The following is a 21,918-nucleotide window of genomic DNA, read 5'->3' as shown; positions in this document are numbered from 1 at the left end:
TGTGTTCAAATTAAAATCAATAACAACTTACCACACATGATTTGTTGTGAAAGTATTGTACAAATGTTGGGAACATGGCACTTCATATTAATATTAGATGATTTTACAAGTCATTATATTATTGCCACAAGTGCTTCACTAGATGTGTTAAAAAAATACCATTGGAGAATTAAAACTATTACTGTTAGGTTTTGTTATTTTTATTCCTAAATTTAATACACGAAAACTAAATTCACGTTATTTTTTAAAATTATATATATATATATATATATATATATGTTTAACTTAGTTAAAAAAAACTTAAAATATATTTTTTTAATTTTTATTATTTAAAAAATTTAATTATATTATTTATGATGTTATCAGTTTGACCACCAGTCTGACCAAAAAACTGGTAACCAGTCTCTTTTTCGATTCTTTTACCGTACTGGTTTTTAAAACCATGATTTTATGTTAGATTCTATATGGTAATTACATTAGCATATAGTTGTTTATTTCTTTTGTTATTAATATTGATAAAAATTTTTCAAATTCATTTTTTTACTTTAAAAATCTTGTCTTCTAATCTTGCCCCCTCTGACCTAAATTTCTAGCTCCACCACTGATATACATTTGTTTTTTTTGGTAATTTAGAATTCAAATCACCATTTTTATAAGTACTAGCCAAACACTCAGCTTTTTTAAAAAGCACTTTTTAACAGTTTTTACCAAACACTCAACTTTTTAAAAAAACTCAATTTCATACTACACTTTTTAAAACCCCCACTTTTTAAAAAAAGCCTATTTAAAAAAGTTGAACCAAACTCACCCTAAATAAGCTATTTTCTAACGGACTTTTACTTAAATTTTTTCAAAAATTGACTGTTGGGCCATTAGTTTAATTTTACTTTACTGCTGGAAAATTTTATTTTCTTGCATTGTTGTAATAGAACTACTTCTGTATCAATTAATCATTATGAAATGTTTCTTTGGGCCTTAATGTTGTTCTTGCTAAAGTGCAGCCTTCATTTCTCACTTGGATAGGCCTTTCATTACACCAAAAGCGTTTAGGTGGCATTTCTAAGCCCAAGGTTAAGTCTCAGTTTGGCCTTCCCATATTTTATTCAAGAGCATTAATTTTTGCCCCCTAACACCCTTCTCTCTCAGTTATTTTCATAAGCAGTAGTCTGTGAACAAATTATCACAAATAAGATTCAAATTGCAAACCCTTCCATTCATAAGCAGATTTAAATTTATTTTCATATTAAAAAAAACACTACTATATTACATAGAAATAGCCATACATACATGAGAGCTATTGCATATCCATGCACCTCTCATAAACACTATGCACTTAACTATCAGTACATAATCTTTAAATCATTAACATTAAACACTTAACTGAGAAAGATATAAATTTGAGTACACTTTGTACTTTTGAAAGTATAACCATCACATAAAAGATTGTTGTCCTTGCTCAATTGATTGGCATTTCTCCTAGGTCGATGCTTAGGCCAGCAAACTTTGGCCATTTGAACATATAACTATCACGTGGATTACATTGGTTGCATTTCTCTCAAGTCTTTTCTACCTTCTTTCTTTACAACCCTAGTTATTTTGGGGAATACAAGTCTTACAATTCCAGCTAAAAGTCAAGGCTACAACTTGAAACACATGATCTCATAAATCTGTTTCAAAAAAAATTAGAAATACAAAGAAAAGTTCATTAGAAATACATACCAATTATGTTCATTAGAAATACAAAAAGAGAAGTTCATTAGAAATGCTTTTATTTTCGAGACCATGAAATATTTGAAGCAATAGTGGAGCTCCAGGAACATGAAATATGATTAGCACCACAAATCACACCTTTTCAATAGGTTTTTTTTTTCCCCCTGTTTTTGTCTATGATGTGAGGTATGTAAACTTTCATTAATTCAAAAGATGAAGTACACTGTCGAGAGTTTCATTAAGCAAACTAATTATGAATTGAATTGACCAAATGCATGTTCATGATGATGAACACACAATACCAAAATATTTCTCACCTTGGAGTCTATTACTAAATGCTAAGAAAATAAAATCTCCATCCATTTTCTAGAATAAGCTTCTAACAACTCAAAACAGCTACATATGATTTCATATTCCTCTTTCATCTCTCCCCTCTTGCTTAAACAAAAACTAAACATATGGCCCAAAGCCCAGATGCAACACTGTATCCATTGTTTAGCAGCTGTGACAATGTAGGAAAAATAAAAGAAAATTCTTTAGATCTTCAAATTTAACTTTAGTTTCCTACCTTTTTCTTAGTCTCTCCAAGCAACTAAAGGAAGTTTTGAAGGCCTAATAAATCTCATCCAAATTGTACACAAACCAACCATCTCACAGTTATATAATCAACAAAACAACAACGGACAACTACAGCGAAAATACCAGTTGTTAAAACACCCAATCTCCAAAAAAATAAAAAAACAGAAACAGGTGTACCTGATGTTAAGAAAACTGTAACAATCTATTAGCTTCAAACCCATATTTTGAATTCCCATATCAGACTGAACACTAATCATAAAAGCACTATTAAAAAAAAAAAAACCTTAAAACCAATCAACCAATTCAAATTTCAAAATACCAGAAAATCTAAACAAAGATGAGCATAATTTTGACAAAGCCCAAATGCACAAATGCTAAAATCCTAAGTATTCTAAGAAAATTAAAAATCGGCAGATCCCTCATTATATTTGGGAAGAAGAAGCTGATTGAAGGAAATTATTTTTATGTTTTTTCAAGTTGATTGAAGAAGAATTGTCATACTTCGTAACTCAAAATTCTTATGTTATTGATTTAATTCAGAAAAACATAGTACAATACCCACAAGAAAATCAACACTAATCATATGAAACAAAAAGTTGAAATTGCATATATCTACTTTTGCAAGTGGGTGATCCCGAAAACTAATAAAGAAAACAGGAAAGCAAAACAATGACAGTGAAATAAGGGTTTTATTGTTTTAATCCTTACCTTTATGGATAGCTAAACGGTTTTGATCCTTTAAATAAACCTTCATCTGAGATAAGATCGGCTGGATAATGGAGAGAATGCGAGAAGAAGCAATCTGGGTTTTCTAAGAAGAAGCAATACGTAAGAAGCGGAGAAGAGATAAAAAAAAACAACATTAGCATGTTGGACCTTGCTTCCAGTCTCGTGTTTCAGAGAGTCCTCTGTTCATTCGTTTTAGAAAAATCAAAAAATGATAACCCAGAGAGAAAGAGAGAGATAGAGTTACTGAGAACGAATGAGTAATAGGGCATGCATTTTGTGCTTCTTCTTATATACAAAAAGAGAGAACGAATGAGTAATAGGGCATGCATTTTGTTCTTATATACAAAAAAAAAAAGAGGGAAAAGTTAGGGGATAGGAAATATTTTTTCAGGTGTGTTTGGTTGGAGGGGTAAAAAACTCTTTTGTTTGGTTGGAAAGAAAAAGAGAAGGATGAAAAATGTATTTTATATAAATTGACTATTATACTCTTGTTACATAATATGTGAGGGGTAGGTGAGAGAGTATTTGTGTAAAATTGATTTCTCATCACTTTTCTCTCTTCATTTTCCTTCTAATTTGGGAGAATAAAAAAAGTGGACTCAGGAGGGAAAACTTTCTCCCTTATTTTCTGTCTCTCCTATTTTCATTCATCAACCAAACAGTGGAAAACAACATTTTTCACCCTATTTTCCTTTCCCTATTTTCCATCTTTCCTGTTTTCACCCCAACCAAACACACCCTAAGAGTAGTGAGGATTGTAGGGAGCGTACAAAGGCAGAGGAAAAATATGAGATGAGAGAGGAGAAGGCAACTGCCTTTTTTTTTTGGGGTTTATAAATGCATCGTCCATTTTCTTTTTCTCACCACTTTCCAAACAAATTCTATGCGGAAACTTCTTAATGGTTGTTATTAATAGGCAAAAAAGTAATTTAAGTGTTGAATTCAAATTAGAATCAATAACAACTTACCATCTCAGATTTATCGTGAAAATGTTATGAAAAACCCGTATTTTTATTTTATATATATAATTTTTATTTGTGAATCTAATTTATAAGTAGATAGAGCAATTTCAAAATTAATAGAAGAGTGGTCTTAATTTTTAGGCAATGTTTTAGTGGGAATTAGAGTTGCATTTTAGTAGGATTTCATATTGAGATCTTCAACTACTTCCGAGAGGGCCTTATGCTAGATACGAGTAGAATACATAGGGGTATAGTCCACAGGTAAATCAAATAAGATTTTGATGTATACCTTTTATTGGAAGAACGAATGAGAAATATTTTAGAAAAAGCTGCTACCACTACATTAAAGACTCTGCACCTACTTCTCTGGTCGCATTAATAAAGAAATGACATCTGAACAGTGGGGATCAACCTTATAGCTATTGTTGGAAGACTTCAAGATGGCGGTGGATGGGACAAGTATCTGGATCGGTGATCTAATCCATACGTGGAGGATAAAGGAAAGTAAAAAAGATGATATAAAAGGAAGAGAAAGATATTCAAGTGGGGGAGATCGAGAAAGAAATAGAAAAACACTGTACACACCACCTTCAATTTTAATCTATCTTTAGGACAAGGAAAAACAATATAAACTACCCTTGGCATACGTTCGAGGAGAATTTCTATTACATAAACAGTTTGTTGCATGTGAATTGGGGATCTAGCCCATCATTTTCGTTATTCAACATCCATAGAACCTAAGTTTCAAGCCCACTCTCTATAAATTTCATTGTATTGGGCATTTTGGGCCTATTCCCTTGGTACGGTTTGGTTCAGGCATAAATTGTGACCTTACAATTAAAACAACACTAAATTAATTGTTAAGATTTGTGTAGGTACTATACCCACACAAAAAACAAAAAACAAAACAAAACAAAGGGGTACAGTAGAATGACCCAATAACATGACTATTGATATTTGATTATCTTGAAATTTTGTAAGTATAAAGAATATTAAAAAATAATGTGATTCCAAAGATAGATTTGTCAAAATTTGTATTAAATTAAAAACTATTGAGTATTGTAGCATTGTTTAAAATTCCAACATACATACCTCTATAATATATATATTTGCGTTATGATAAAGGAAATTAGGTTATAGACATGGACAAACATGTGAGTTTGTCCCATAACAACTTCTAGTTATTGTCGCATGATTAGAGTATGACATTTTTCTAGGACATTACATAGTCGAAGGACTAGAGCGCAATGATTGCTTTAATATAAGTCCTTGCTGCCTACGAAATCATCAAGACTAATATTACTTCACCTCTTTTTGAGTCCTTATGAATGGACTTACAATGTTAGAGTGATAGGTATATCCACGAAAATGGTACACGTCGTTGATGTTAAGAATTAGTAGATAGAAAAGCTTGGGATAGAATGTCATACTTGGACGTTTAAGAATGGGCTGAAAATAGTTTTTTCTCATAATTTGGGTCCCTAAGAACTATTAAAGAAATGCTCTTTGATTGTTTTGCAATCTCTCCCTGAGATGATGATATACAATTTCATATGCATACAGCATACTTCTAAACCCATTGACTTTCTTATTCAGACAGAGTATCTAGTATTACCCCATGACTAATGTAAGTAACAATGTAACATGACTCATGCATCACATTTATATTTCTTGTATGCCAGAATATGTACATTTAGGTATCTCCATTGAGAATATTCAATTTTTGAGAGTTACTCACGCGAATTAAATTAGGATACTAAGATGCTTATTTCATGCTTTGCTAAGTATAGGAGCGAACATATCTTTTTTAGAAATACGGTGTAACATATTGAAATAGAAATTTGGTTTATGTGAAACCTAAGATATGTTGCCACAACTAAAGTGACAAAATTGCCTAATTCTTGATGGTGATAACGTAGACACTGCATTTTTTTAGACCTATACCCAAACTTTTCGGTCCCAATGACATAGAAAGCCCTAATCACTACCAAAACTATCAACAATATTTATGGAGCTCAACAACCCCAAATGCAAAATTTGGCCCAAGTTTCCAAGCCCTTTTATGGCCAATAGTCCCACATTAGCGTACACCACTTAGGAACAGGACCACTAAAATTGCTCATTTCCATTTCCAATCGATTGAGTGATTAAATATGGTAAGCCTTTAGCTGGCCAGAATAGATGAGAAACCCAAAGATCCTAAGCGCTCTATAAATATCACCCTCCATCACCATACCAAAGGCTCTGGAACCTTAGGCTTACTGTACCGAAACTCTACCAAAACACCATCATACATCGCCTTTGAGTTTTAAGCAATAACTAATCACTGGTTTAAAGAAAGTCAATAACAAGCAATAACTTGAGAATTAGTCACACTGTTGTAGCTAGCTTAAGATAAAAATTCAGTAATTACTTGAAGGAATGTACTTCATATTGATTTGGTATTTTGAAAAGCATTTATGTTTTTTTTTTTTTTCTTATGTTGATGAATTGTTTAGTTTTCATATTTATTTTTCATCCCACTGCTGTATAGGATCAGTTAGGTTGGATGAAATAATTAAATAATTGTGAATTCACTCTGATAATATATATATATATATATATATATATATATATATATATTCTTAACGATGTTAGTCTTAACAAGTTTTATTTATTTTTAATTATTTACTAATAATGAAGAATAATTAAAAATTATTTTGAAAAGAAAATATAAAGTATCCGCACGTGTAGGCAGGATATGGTCTAATATTTTCAATAGTAGTACACAATAATACAAGAGAGAGAGAAGCTATATCTCAGTTCTTGTACGCAAGATTAATACATGAGAGAGAGAGAGGAATTAGTGGTACTGGGAAATGATAGAAGGTACACTCATTGAAGTGGAGCTCATATTTTGTCCATAAAAAATGAGAGAGAGCACTAGTGTTGGCCGAGCTTTGATGAAAAAGTAAAAAGATATATAGTTCTTTTTATTATGCAAATGCAGCTAATTTGGGCTTGGGGGGATTCACCAAGCAAGTGTCAAGGAGGGCATCGACTGAAGTGTATTTGTGATCAGGATATAATTGGGAGGCCTCCAAGTCATTAGCGCTGAGTTCAAAGCTTGTCTGATCCCCTTTGATGAATATGTTGTGAAGGATAGACACAGGTACACTGTCCGGGAATGGCAGTGCTGCAAAGGAAGGAACAATAATTTGAGTTTACAATCTTAAGTAATACCATCAAGCTTATGTGCTAAGAGAGAAAGATGAATTAATGGTCTATAATCAACAACTCCGTACTTTTTGGAGTTTTCATCAAACTAATTAATGTGAATAGCAACAATAAATAAATAAATAAATAAATGCATTCAACATGCTTTCTCTTAATAAACTACTAGTCGACAGAGGAAAAGCTGCTGCACATGTGACATGTGTATGTACAAATATTCGGATTTGTTTTGGTCGTTTTGGACATGCCATTCAACATTTGCATTGTATCGAGTTTGAAATAGAAAGAAAAGAAAAGTGGACTCTTTTTTCTTTTTTTTTTTACAAAAAAGAAAAAGAAAAGAAAAGTGGTCTTGAGCCCCCGTGCACTGTCACATACCTTTTTCTTGTCGTTTAGTTTCGGGTTCGAGTCGTCTCACCAAAAAGAAAAATAATAATAGAAGTTATCCATGACAAAGGAGAAGCATCTCCTAATTACCTCTTGGTCCTCTTCAAAAAGTAGTTTCCAATCCTAAATAATTGGTTTTTTGATATATTTGTACTTTGTAAAACATGGCAACAACGAACCTAAACCCCATTTTATCTTTCCTAGTTTTTCTATGGACTAATGGCCTGTTTGGAAGTTTAGAGAGGGAGGAGAGTAGATGAGAGGAGAGTAGTGGGGAGGAGAGTAGAGTGAAATGATTACCCTCCATCTTGTTTGGATGTTTTTAAAATTAGTAAGGGGGAAGGGAGTAATTAGCTCTTCCTCTTGTTTGGATGTTTTTAAAATTGGGATGGAGAGGAGAAGAAATGATTAAATAGACAAATTTACCCATATTTGAAAATAAATTGCAACATTGGTCTATGATTAATTGGTTTGTAATTTTGTTAATTTAAAATGGGTAAATTAGAGAATTCATTTGGTCAATAATTTATCTACTCTACTCTCCCTCCAAATCTCTCCAATTTGGGAGAATTAAAAATGAGGGGTTAAAGGTAGTTAAAACCCCCCCAAACCCCTCCAAATCCCTCCCCTCCTTCCTTAAAAAACTTCCAAACAAGGATTTAAATTTCTCTCCCTCCCTCTACTCTACTCTCCCTCCTTTTTTTAAACATCCAAACAGGCCATAATGGACGCAAGTTAGACACAATTTTGTGTATAATATATTGAAATAGTTGATTGTAAAATGGATATAAAAAAAAAAAAATTAAATGTAAAAAGTTGTGGTAAAAAATGGTGTTTTGAGTTTGAGGTGCTACTATCTCAAAGGGACAAGCATCTCCTTATAAGTCACCTTTCAGAGCAGATAAAGACTATTATGATTACACGGCCTAATAATTTTTATTTTTTATTTTTTTTAAAGCATCTCTTTATCTCTTCAAAAAGTAATTTGCAAATTGCAATCTTGATAATTACAAATGGACGTCTTTGTTGACTGTTGTCAAAAACGGCAACAACAAATATCCTCATCCTTCCTCGACACCACATAAAATCATTATATGACAAATATTCTATAAAATAGAAAGAAAGAAAAAAAATTGAATCTTCCTGTGAGCAGTGTCTAACAATTTATAGAACATGGATAATCTGTACTCCTAAAATTTATAGACCAAGCATTCCTAGATATTATATTAAAGAGAGAAGATTTCTTACTCTCAGAGAGCTTCACTATTTCCTCTTCAGGCACGTTGATTTTTTTAAGAGTACGTCCTGTCTTTTTCTCCCATGAAGAAATCAAATCCAATTGAGAAACGATGTTTTTTGGTGGCCTATAAACAATTACCCTATTTTCCACCCTTGGATCTGTGGCTGCTTTTACTGTATAGGCTGCTACATCCTCCTCATAATTTAACACGGCTGCATAAACAAAATACCACAAAAAATAAATAAATAAAGTGGGCAAAAAAGCATATAGAAATTGTTAAAGTTTCATCGAAACTAACAGATTCTGCGGTTTGTGGACAAACAATTTATCCCTTTTAATTTGACATAATCATAGTTTAGCCTCACTCACCTTCTCAATTATCATATTTTGAGTCCTTAAAGTTTGGATTAAAATGAAGCCATTAAAAATATTTTAGACAGAATCTTAACAATTTCATTTTAGTCTAAATTTTAGAGAGTCAAGTATTACCATTAAAATTTTTTAGACTAAATAGTGATAATACCTCCGTGACAGAAGATAAATTGTAAATATATATGTCACTATTTTATGATTGAAAGAACCATATGTAAAAATGTCTAATAGTAATATGCCTTTTGGCATTTGTGCATGCATGGTTCCCACTTCATGAATTGATAGGTCAAATAAGTCTGTTTATTTACCCTTAAATTCTGAAAAGACCCGTTTTATTTAACGTTGAGATATGAGCACCTAAAGAATAATTCAGCCACTTGAAAAAGAAATTTAGAATAATTAACCAAGTCACCATCATTGAAAATGGTATAGCTAGAATTATTTTCGAGAATTCATAAAAAGTCATTGCCTCGAATTCGACGAAGTTAAGGACGGAAAAAAACCTACCCTTGGCTTCACCACTTCCATAAACAACAACTTCATCTTTGTTTTCATGAGGATGTAGCAAATAGTCAACAAAATAGGCTGCAAATGAGTTTGCAGACACATAAGTGTATGAAATTCCAGCCTCTTCAGTTGCCCTTCTGATCTTCCTTTTGTTTGCAAGCAAAGCCTCAAAAGGAGGCAATCCACTCACTCTATCAACTTCGTTTCCAAATTCTGATGGAACAAATCTCTGATGCACAAATATACACACGCACACACATACATATATATTAGGATAAAGCTATTAAATCCCATTTGTTATAAGCAAATAAACAAAAGGGAGGGATAGTCACCTTTATATTTCCAGCTTCTTTCATGGCTTTGATTATTTTGAATTGCTCAAGATGTTGAGGAACAGCCAAGGTAGAAATCACAACATCCACTTGACTAAGTGCTGTTACAAGCTTCTCATGCTCATCCAAGTCACCCTGTTCAATCAAATCATTTTCTTTGAGTTTTAAAAATCTAATATGGATTTCATAACCATGATATTACTAAAAAAAGAACCAAAATGAAGTTTGTAAAAAAAACCACATCCTACAGAGTTTTTAGATAATAAAGATTAGTACTTGGATAATGGTAACTCCCAAAGCTTCAAACTCTTTGTGCTGCTCTAGCTTGGAAGGGTCTGCGTTTGGTTTGATTGGGCGCACATAGGCAAAGGTTGGATGACCCATTGAAATGCTTGCCTTCACCATGTATTTGCCAAGGTACCCGGTGGCTCCAAATACCATAATCTTGCTTTTTTCACCAACCATGGCTCCTATAATTAGCAATGGCAAATGGGAAGGTTCAAGTGATGTTCAAACTCTAGAATACACGTTTATATAGAGAAATGTTGGTTGACAAATTTCATCCCTGTCCAACAGCTAGTACTAAAAAAGAATTTAACATTACGGTAATAATTGGTAACCTACATGGGTTAAAGTTGTACTTGTTGACAAGTCAGACAAACTTACTCCAAGTTGAGCATAAATTTTGTAATTTTAAAGAAATGAAGTCAAATTGTATATAAATATCAAGAAAAGCAAGTAAAACCATTTTGATTTGCTTACTTACTAATGAATTATTTTAAAAAAAGACCATATATTATACCTTATAATTTAATACTTAATATTTCTTAATACATGTCTAACTAGTTAGGCTCATAATTATAAATGTTCATATTAGTAGTAACAACTATTGATCTCAACAACCACCACAACATTTGGACAGTTGGTAACTCCCTCGGCACTAAGTATTTCTTAAAAAAAAAACTATTAATAGCAACAAAAAGGTGCTAGTAATAAAAAACAATAAATTTATATGTAAATTTCACCTCCATTGATAGTCTTTCCAAAAGGTCAAGGTATTTTTCTAAACCCCTCCATTATCAGGGTTTATTTTAACATGTGCGTGGTGTGTTAGTAGGAGTCCTGAATTGGATCATACTCCACTGATAGTCTTTTTAAAAGGCAAAGGTGTTTTTTTAAACCCCTCCATTATCAGGGTCTATTTTAACATGCGTGTGGTGTGTTAGTAGGAGTCCTGAATTGAATCATATTTACAGGTCCAAGAATTGCTTGGTTCAAATCATGCATTTCGCAAAAATACTATGCTACAAAGTAAATAGCCCTAACGCACTTAAGAATACTCTAGGCCATGAGTTCTATGAGTTCAAATAAACCGAGTCAATGACCATACGTATAAAGGATTTTTTTTTTTCATAAAAAAAAAATGATTAACGTGATTGGTACTTGTACAGGTTCTTTTTTTTTGGGTCCCTTTTCTGTTTAATGCTCACATTTTGTATAACAACAATTGAGATTTTTTTTTTAATGGAAAAGTTAGAAATTTCATTATAGGAAGAAGGAATTACATCACTGCTAATACATCATCAATTAAAACAGAAGAAAATTGAAATGGTAAATCCTCTAACCACACTGTAAATAAGGGCCGTCTAACAAATTTGGAGGCGTAAGGCGATATTTTTAAATGGGGTCTTTTTGTTATCACTTAAATAATATTTAATATCATAATTTTTAATAACAAAAATCTATTCTTTTTATTTTGTAATATGCTTTTTCTTTTTTTGGGAAAATGCTAAAGTTATAACAAATTTTACTAAAAAAACTTTCAAACGACGTAGAAATGAATGCGATTAGTGACACTTTACAGGAATGAATGATGTTAAGAATATTATAAATTTTACAACATGAGGCTTACAAAGATGTATCATTAATCACAAAAAATAATTCAAAAATGCATTTAATAAGTTATTAACGTCCACATATCATATTAATTGTTATATCAATTTGTAAAGTTTTCAAGTAAATTTAATAATATTTTTAGCATTTTCCTATTTGAATTATTTTTTGCGATTATGTGTGATATTAAGAAGGGGTTTATCACTTGCTCCGCGACACTAACTGTCGCATGCAGTTTTGGTGTTGACTTGTGAGTGTATTCTCTTATCTCATCCTCATTTCTTATATATATATATATATGTGTGTGTGTGTGTGTTTCTCAAAAAAAAAATCATTATTATTTTTTGATATTAGTGATACATATATTTGTAAGAAAAAACGCTATAGATATAAATTTTTTTACAAACTGATGATGTGATGAATGCTTATAGATAAAAAAAAAAAGTAATGTTATCGGTGGATTTATGTGAGAATCAGTAAGAAGTTGGACACAATAATAGTTTGTAACTGTATCATTGCTCTATTTATACGACCCATATATTTAAAATTATATTACCTCTAACATTATTCAAATTTTTTGAAATTTTTTAAAAGCAAAGAAAAATTATAAAACTAATTTTTTTTCTATATTATTTTTTTTTAAATATATTAATTTTTACCTCAAAATTTGAAATCTTCCACTAGGTGGCCTAGGCCTATTCCTAGAGCCAGTACTGACGGCAAACTCAGAAAAAATATCAACAGATGAAGCTAAAAGTGGGAGATTCCAATTTTAGCTTTGCGAGTCGGTAAAGGTCCCTTTATTATTAAATGTATGGTTATCCTTGGGTGACGTACAGTACTTTTTTAAAAAAAATTTTATTATGGGGAGTGTGAATAGTACTCGTAACAACATTAATTAGACATAAATATGCTAGCTGTCTTATTCATTTAGTACCCATCGTACATACATTAATTTTTGGTGGATAACAACATTGATTAGACATAAATATAATTGTTAGGCTTACATTGTATACCTAAAATAGAAAAGGTTGCATTTAATAAGCTCATAATCAGTATTATAAACAGTATTTTTGGTTTAGTGAATTGGTTATTTATTTATTTATTTAAATTTCTTCAAGATAACCAACTTGGTTTGAGCTTTTTTTTTTTTTTTAAAAGATCTTTATATGTTTACTTTCTACTTGTAATATAAACTTACATCGTATACACACAAAAAATAGCAAATATTATATATATTTGAAAAAAAAATTGTACAAATGTGTACTATATTTGCCAATTTTTATGTGTTTACAATATAAATTTACATTGTAAGTGTAATGTATATTTCTATATATAAAAAGAGTGAATGAGAAAAGTTACAGTAATTTTGCTACAATAATTTTGGTTTGTTCAACTTTCACAGTTTTGCTAGCTGTTTTTTTTTTTTTTTGGTGAATGCATAAAGTTGTAGTATATTTGCTATATTATTTTTGGTTTGTCCAATTCATGCTGTTTCGCATTATAATAAAATATTAACATCACAAATTGGCACAATATTTTCACAATTGTTGAGGTGTTAATTCATTATAGGTCAAAATAAAACAATAAAATATCATACTAAAACCAGTTACAACTAAAAATAAAAGTATTGTGAAAAAGAAGTGCTATATCCACAATCATTTTCACAACATTTTCATAACAAATTAAATATAGTAAATTGTTATTGGTTCTAATTTAAACTTACCAATGAAACTACTTTTTTGCCCACTAATAACAACTTGTAGTAACTTACTATTTATGATTTGTTGTAAAAATGTCATGGACATAACATTTTTTTGTGTGAAAAAATGTTAAGACATCTTGATGTCTTCACAATATTTTCAAAATTGCTGAGTTGTCAATTCTTTACAAGTTAAAATAAAATATAACAAAATTATAAAGGTATTATGAAAATATTGCATCATTCTGTTGTATTTTTAGAAATTTTTTGTTGATTTAATCAACTTTGTTGAGCCAAAATTCACTATTCCACATACAATTTTCTTGGGTTGACTTTTTGTATATTTTTTTCTTTACACACTATTTTAAGTAAAAACACATAGTTTTACACACAAAACAAAAACTTAGGAAAAAAACATTTTTCATCCTTTATGTTTGGGGTAGTTTACAATTTTTCCTTAAACATTAAAATTAAGTAATTTTTCCCTTAATATTTTGGAAAAGAGCAAACATATCATATTATTATTCTCTCAGTTAAACCCTAATGAAAACTTATGATTTTTAAAATATTTTATTGTGTAATATCTAAATTACTCTCACTAAAATTTAACATCCTAAAAATTTTCTTTACGTATTTTGAGTTTTAAATGATAGAAATTCTTAGAAAATTAGAATGATGATATTAGGTGTTTTATTTGTTATCTAAAGAACGTCGATTTTCTAGGTTTAAATTTTCAAAACTTATAATTTATCTAATGAAAAATTCGATAACATATGCCTTTTGTTATCTTTTTATATTTTATTTTTTATTTTGTTTTAAATTTCTTAACAAAACCCAATTGTTTATTATTGGAAGATGATGATATTCATTATCATTCTTAGAAGTTTTAGAAAGTAGATATATTGTCTCTAGCAAGTAGGTACTAAAAAACTATTATACTTAAATAAATATTTATATGTTCAATAGCTACCTTAACTTTTTGGTTGATTAAAATTCTTGTGCGAATGAGATTAACTTTTTATGACATAATTATCAAAAGGCGTAAATGCACTTTTAGTCCCTACATTTTGACCCGATTTCTATTTTGGTCCCTACATTTTATTTTTACCACTTTTAGTCCCTAAACCAATTAACGCGTGACGTTTAAGTCCTTACCGTCACCCAACTAACAGAAAATGCTGACGTGGCTAACGGCACAGTAAAATAATAATTAAAAAATCTATTTTGGCATTAAAAAATTGCCACGTCAGCTTTTAAATTAATTTTAATTAAATAAAAAAATTAAAAACAAAAAATTGAACATGAACAATCCCAGAATCAAGAACATGAACATCAACAAAAACAAAATAGATCAGACTGAACCACACCCAAACCAACAACAACAAACCCACGCCAATCAGACCAACAACAACAACAACAAACCCTGCAACAGTAATGTATACAAGAATGGATCCTTCCCCACTTCGATAATCCCCAGCAGAATTCAATGATTCTTTGCGAATCGGACTCAAAAATTTGTACAAATCAATCAAAATTTGATCAAAGAACCCCAACTTTCTAAACAATACCCAAAAATGAAAACCACACAAAAATGTGAAAAACAATCTATACAAAATCACAGGAATCCAAGACCTAAAAAACAAAATCTTTTCTGACATTTAAATCCAGAACCTAAAACACAATGAAAATTAAACTCTTCAATCTCCTGGCTTCTAAGATGAAATCTTTGTTGTTAGCATTCTAACTTCTAACATCTAACAAAGCTTCAAGTCCCAAACCCCATTAGAAACAAAACAAACCACAACACAACACAAAACTCTCTTCCACCGAGATAGAACCGGACCCTAACTTCACGCTCGCCGGAGCTTTCTTCTTTGCCGCCGGAGACTTCACACTCTTCAGCTTCGGTGCTTTCTTTGCCGACACCACCTTCTTCGACGGAGTTGTTCTCGTTCAAGTCCTTGCCACCTTCGCCTTTGGCTTCGCAACTGGTTTTGCCTTCGCTGCAACCTTCGTCTTTGGCTTTGGCTTTGGCTTCGCAGTCACGAACTTCGCCTTAGGCTTCACAGACGCTGCGGCTTTTGCCTTTGGCTTTGGCTTGGTTGAAACTTTCTTTGCCTTGGGAGCCACTTTGGTTGCCTTCGGCTTTGCAATGGACTTAGGCTTCGCCGGAGCAGAAACGGTTGAGGACTTCTTCACCGGAGCAGCAGGAACGAGCTTGAACGAGTTTTTCACCTTGACGAGCTTTTTAGAGGCGACGAGTTTTCAGATCTGAAAGCAAGTTTCAAACACACAGATCTGAAACTAAGTTTATAGAGGTGACAAGTTTCAAACACACAAAAAATCAGTTTTAGATCTGAAACTTTTGAAAAAGAAACAGTTTTTTGTTTTTAATTTTTTTTATTTAATTAAAATTAATTTAAAAGTTGACGTGGCAATTTTTTAATGCCAAAATAGATTTTTTAATTATTATTTTACTGTGCCGTTAGCCACGTCAGCATTTTCTGTTAGTTGGGTGACGGTAAGGACTTAAACGTCACGCGTTAATTGGTTTAGGGACTAAAAGTGGTAAAAATAAAATGTAGGGACCAAAATAGAAATCGGGTCAAAATGTAGGGACTAAAAGTGCATTTACGCCTTATCAAAATTCTTAAAATTAATGTCTCTTTTGATTAATGTAAATCTTTATATACTTTAAAAATCAAATGATTCATATTTTTGTTTTGTGATACAAATAAAATCTAGAATTGATCTTAATTACTACTTTTTTTCCATGGCAAGCACATGCCTTGCACGTGCTGCCCTAACTAGTCTAAAACTAAAAGGCTGATTTCATTTTCAAAGTCTTTTCAGTTTTATTTAACCCCAAAACATTAAAAAAAAAAAAAAAAAAAACCTCCTGAGTTTTGGAAAGGATGTGGGAAGGTGGATTTTTTTTTTTTTTTTGAATATGTGGGAAGGTGGAATTGGGATATATTAAGTAAAGAAGCTTTAATTTCGATTGTATATATTTGATAAGGTTGGGTTTTTCAGTTTTTGTTATTTCGCAAGGAGTATTGAAGTATTTTATAGATTCATTTTTTTTTGGCTAAATTATAATAGATTGTTTTTCTATAAAATTTAAATATTGATGAACTCTTTTAGTCTGTGATAAACGAGTGATATTAATCCCTAAAATTTTAAAAAATAAGCACTATTAATTTTTCTGTTAATTTTTTTTTTTATATATGTAACTTACAAAACAATGATATATAATGTTTTAATGAAAACTGTCAAAGTGTATGTAGGATAAGGAGATCTCTTTGGGTTTGGGCTTGAATTATTGGGAAAAGTACCAAAAAAATACAGGTAAGTTAAGATTATTAGAGCACTACTATCAGGTGTGGCAAATGCCAAATATTTGGCATTTAGCACACCAAACACCACTATTCAAGCCTCATGAGGTGTTCCAAATGTGTCAAAAATTTACAACATGCTACAGTACCATGATAAGTTTGGCACAGTACGGACCAATATAGCACATTTGTTTATTATTTTTTTATTCATCTTTCTCTCTCATCTCTCCGTCAGTCTCTTCCTCTCTTTTTTTCTCAAACCCCAATCCTCTCCTCTCTCTCAACCTCTCATCTTTTGTTCTCTCACCCTCACTACTCTTCCATGTTGATGTCGACGCTGACGATCACTTCCACGCCGATCTCTCTCTAGCAATGGTTTTTCTGTTTTTTTTTTTTTTTGGTTGTGGTTTGATGGGTGCGTTTAGACGGTGATGTGTGGGTTCAGATTGTGTTGGCTGGGTTCGGTTCCGACGGAGGTGGGTGGGTTCGGATGGGCGGATCGGTGGTGGGTGGGTCATTGAAGCTTTTGTGGTTGGGAGTAATGTCGGTGTCGATGACGGTGATGACGAGGTTGGAACCAAAGTTGGACTCTTTGAGGAGGCCGGAGTTGTTGGTGGTTTTGAGGTCGAGGAATTGAGGGGAGCGAGTGACGTGGAGGTAGCGAAGAGTGTGGGGGGGAAGATGGTGGGTTTAGAGTCTGGGTTGACTTGGATTATGAAGGTTTTGGGTTTGGAAGTGGGTGTGAGTGAGGGTGTGGAGGTGGTGGGTTTGTCAGGGTTTGTGGTTGAGGTGGTGGTGGTGGTGGGGCTTCCAATTTGGTGTTGGTGAGCTATGGGTTTGTTCTGAATTGTGTTTTGGGTTGTGGAGGATGTGGTGGTTGTATGGTGGTGGTTGTTGGTTGTTGGCAGCTGTGTGGTGGCTGTTGATTGTGTTTGATGAGTTGTAAATATTATTCAAATATGTTGTATATATTATTTTAATATATAGAATTGAAGAATAGAACATGTGATAAATGGTGTATTGTAAAATGATGTGGTAAAATAATAAAGTAGGTGTTTTGATGTGTTAAAATGACATAATGTTACAACAGCTGATGGTGATGCTCTTACTATGTAAATTTTTTTTAATGAACATTCAGTAGCCATCTCATCATTCTGTTAGACACGCACACAAAAAATAAATAATAATAACAGATCTAAACAGAGGAACTAATACTGCTTGTTTTTTTTAAAACTTTAGGAATTAAAAGTGTTTATTTTAAACACTATCATTAGGGACTAAAATGCCCAGAATATAAATTTTAGTGATCAATAATGTGTTTTTTTTTTCAATTAACAAATCCTTCATCAAATTTGATCTTCACTTTTGATTTTGAAAACTAATCAAAGATTAAAAAAAAATTATATGACAAAAAAGTGGAAATAGCATGAACAAAATTTTGTAAGATTTAACGTTTTTTTTTCTTGCCTAACACTTACTATAATTTTATGAAGTCATTTGATATATATATATATATATATATATATAGTTAAATTGGATCTTACTCATGATTCTATCAAATGGCTTAATGTGAATATTATATGGTGCGGTTTGGATTCAGCGTCCACGTTTTGCGTCCAAGTTTTGCCTTTTTTTTTTTTTTTTTTTTTTCCTCCAGCCGCAAGTGTTGACCCAATTTTCTGTGAACAGTGCATTCGTGCACTGTTTACGGACCCACAAATTTCACTTTTCAGCAACTTTTTCATTAAAAATGGGTCCCGCGGTACTATTCACACATTTTAAAATTATTTTACTACAGTGTTTTCAGTTTTCAGTTTTCAGTTTTCAGCAATAAGTTCTATCCAAACAGACCCTATGTCTCTTCTCCACAGGGCCCACTCATTTTTCTCTCTTTTCTTTTTAAATTTTTTCAAGTTTAATTTGATGTGAGAGATGCAAGAAGATCTTTATTTAGTATTATTTATGTTTGCAAGTTGTACATAACACCACTAAGGCATGGAAGAATGCATAGGTGGTTGAATTTGGATCTTACATGTGGAACGACTGTGAGCAAAGGAAAAAGAAGCGTTGGCTAAGGGATTTTGTTTTGGTAAGTGTTAAAGGCGTGACTGCCTTAGAAAGGAAGTAAGATTTGCACTTGACATAGTACTCAAGTACTCACAAAAAGGGAGATAGTGACTTTCTAAGGTCAGAAGCTATGAGGACACTCCTTATTAGTTGAATGCATGTTGGATCACATCAGAGACACATGTATCAATTACAGTACTCCTGATGTCCCTCTCAATGTCCAAGACTTGTTTCCCAAGCAGTAGCAAAGTCACTTACTCACGGGTCCCAATGCCTCGTTGGCGCAGTTCTTATCCTCTAGTTAGTAGATAACATCACAACTGTGAAAAGATTCAAAATAGAGAAATGATGACTTGATACCTGTCTTTGTACTCAGCCATATTCCTTAGAGTATAAAAGGAACATGTAGTTGTGTTGTTAGGGTAAGAACCCAAGTAGATATTTGTAGAAGAGGATAGAGAGTTGGTAGGAGAGAAGAATAACCTTGTTGTAAGAAATTGATCTCTTTTACACACAACACAATCTGAACAGAGCAAGAATGTTACATTCTTGCTCAAACCGTGATTTTTCATCCCTTCATTAGGGTTTTCCACGTACATCCTGTGTTTCTTTCATCATCGGTTTCTTCTTCTTGTTTAAATGTGCGTCTTTTTCACGTCCTATCATCATTTTCTTCTTCTTGTTTGAGTTTCATGTCAAAGCTAGCATCTTGTCAAGCTTTCTCATGTAAATGTATTGTTATATAACTTATTTTACTTCTCTATATAAGCTCAAATCTAACTTGCACCTACACAAGTCAATTATATTTTTATGTTTTAGGCTTTAGTTTTTTAGTAGGCTATTAGTATTTTAATTTGGAAGTAAGGTTATTTTTGTAATAAGGCAATTAGGGTTTCCTAGATAATTAGATCTAAGGTTTAGCAATATTTTATAAGAACCTATTGTACTAGTTAAGGAGTTAGTTGATATCTTGATGAATGAAAAAAAATGGTCATTTGATCTCTCTTTGGTATGGTACTAACTCCAGATCCCACCGTAGATGCTGAGTCCTAGTGGTTTCCTTGCTTGGTGGTGACTCCAAGCAAGGCCTAGGTACTAACTCCTAGGTCATATCATTTATTTTATTGTTGTTTTAATTTTGTTCTGATTGTCCTACGTCATAATCAATATTAAAATTATTGCACTAATGAGATTACTCCAATTCAAACTTTGTCATCAAACTAAATTGAAACACTACCTAATACCTATATCATACCAATATTTTAAAAAAGAGATTAAATTTTATAAGGACTTAATGTACATTATTTAGTTTACATTTTCAGGTAATTATTAAGTACTCCCGGAGTACCATAAATGCATACTCTCTTCTCTCACAGAACTGTGGGTCCCACTAATTAAATTTATGATGAGACCCACAATTCATGTAAAAGGAGTACGCATTTATGGTATTTTCGGAGTATTCAATAATTTTCCTACACTTTCCAATAAGGATATGACACATTATCATATTACTAAAACATAAATACATTTTATTACGTAGGATAACATCTTAATAAACATCATATTATAAGTTTTAAGTAAAATTAAGGTTGATGTGGTGCTATTAGGTATGGTAAGATGTATTAAGTTTTAAATTAAAGATTGGTGTGACAATCTTTAATTGGATGGTGTAAAATTCATGTTTTATACCTCATCCTTACTAAATTTGGACTAAAAAAATTAGCATTTTCAACTTTAATTCGATAATTAAAAACTAATTTGCTCCCATGTGAACAATTTGTTATAAAAGGAAAAAAAAAAAATCTTTCTCAAAGTAAAATACTGGCTACATTAGAAGACATTCACATGGGGAGAAGTGGAAGAAGTAATAAACAAGTATATATGTTTTGAATAGATATTGATCCTGTGGGGGAATCTAACAAATGTGCATCTTATCTCAATTTCGCATAATAGCCTCTCAGGCTCTCAGCTTGCTCTTATTATTGGATTTAATTATAGAGTTGCCAACAATTATGTAAAGATCTTTACATAATAAGCCTTTGTTAATGCTATTGTGCAGGACTCCTGATCTGTTTCCTTTGTATCTATTGCTTATTGTTGTCTTCTTCGATTTTTTTTTTAAAGAAAAAAAAAAGAGCATCTTTGGCACTATTGAGATATAGTAAATTTAATCATTTGACCACATACTTCTAATATTTCCTCTCATGTGTGGGACAAAGTTACATTTTAATAGGCGAGGCCCAATATGTGAGAATTTAAATCAGAGGAAGAGTGGATGAGATAGTGATCAAACTCAAGACCTCCCACTCTGATATTATGCTAAATTACCAATTGTCTCAAAATTTAAACTATTGAGATATGGTAATTCTAATAATTTAACCATGTATTTCTAATAGATACTCACGTGGAGAAGATATGTATTTAATCACCTAAATTGAAGTTTATGGCAAAAATCAAAGATATGTGACACAATTATTAATGTGTTTACAATGGTCAAGCTAATTGTTTGATTTTTTTCATAATTTTATTAAAATTCTTGGAGAGGTACCTGGGGTAAATAAGTAAGAGTAGCAAAGATTGAAAGGTAGAATTATAAAAAATTTTCTGTATGATCTCAACACGCATCATTCCATGTTAAGCTCATTGTTGCAAAGGTTAGGAAAATTCTAGGTGTTATTATTTTGCGTATATTTTATTATTTATTTAATTTTGTTAGGATTAAATAGCATATACTTAAAAGCCAGTTACATAAAAATATAAAACCAAAATAAACAGAATTGAAGATACTATATCATCTATTAAAAATAAATAAATAAAAAAAGAAGCTACTATGTGGTAGGTATCATTTGTTATGTTGCCTCAAGTGATTTTTTTTTTTTTGATAAATAAA

The 21,918-nt window shown here is 31.6% G+C and overlaps 1 protein-coding gene, 1 long non-coding RNA gene and 1 pseudogene across 2 annotated transcripts; all 3 read right to left on the bottom strand.

The window, feature by feature from the left end:
* Positions 1-1,198: 1,198 nt before the first annotated feature.
* Positions 1,199-3,278, bottom strand: LOC142631990 (uncharacterized). The gene is made up of 2 exons (XR_012843706.1): positions 2,998-3,278; positions 1,199-1,667 (listed from the first exon to the last, which is right to left on the bottom strand). It is a non-coding gene; the product is annotated as an uncharacterized LOC142631990 (long non-coding RNA).
* Positions 3,279-6,677: 3,399 nt separating this feature from the next.
* Positions 6,678-10,638, bottom strand: LOC142631471 (isoeugenol synthase 1-like). The gene is made up of 5 exons (XM_075805643.1): positions 10,308-10,638; positions 10,032-10,166; positions 9,700-9,928; positions 8,829-9,032; positions 6,678-7,155 (listed from the first exon to the last, which is right to left on the bottom strand). Exons 1-5 carry the CDS (start codon positions 10,494-10,496, stop codon positions 6,956-6,958), a joined length of 957 nt encoding a protein of 318 aa, XP_075661758.1. The 5' UTR covers positions 10,497-10,638; the 3' UTR covers positions 6,678-6,955.
* Positions 10,639-15,408: 4,770 nt separating this feature from the next.
* Positions 15,409-17,253, bottom strand: LOC142632536 (uncharacterized; annotated as a pseudogene).
* Between the last annotated feature and the right edge of the window lie 4,665 nt (positions 17,254-21,918).

Source organism: Castanea sativa, chromosome 4 (assembly GCF_040712315.1).
Source record: "Castanea sativa cultivar Marrone di Chiusa Pesio chromosome 4, ASM4071231v1".
NCBI classification, from domain to species: Eukaryota; Viridiplantae; Streptophyta; class Magnoliopsida; order Fagales; family Fagaceae; genus Castanea; species Castanea sativa.
Note: the sequence above shows the minus strand (reverse complement) of the source record. Positions and strands in the feature narration are given on the sequence as shown.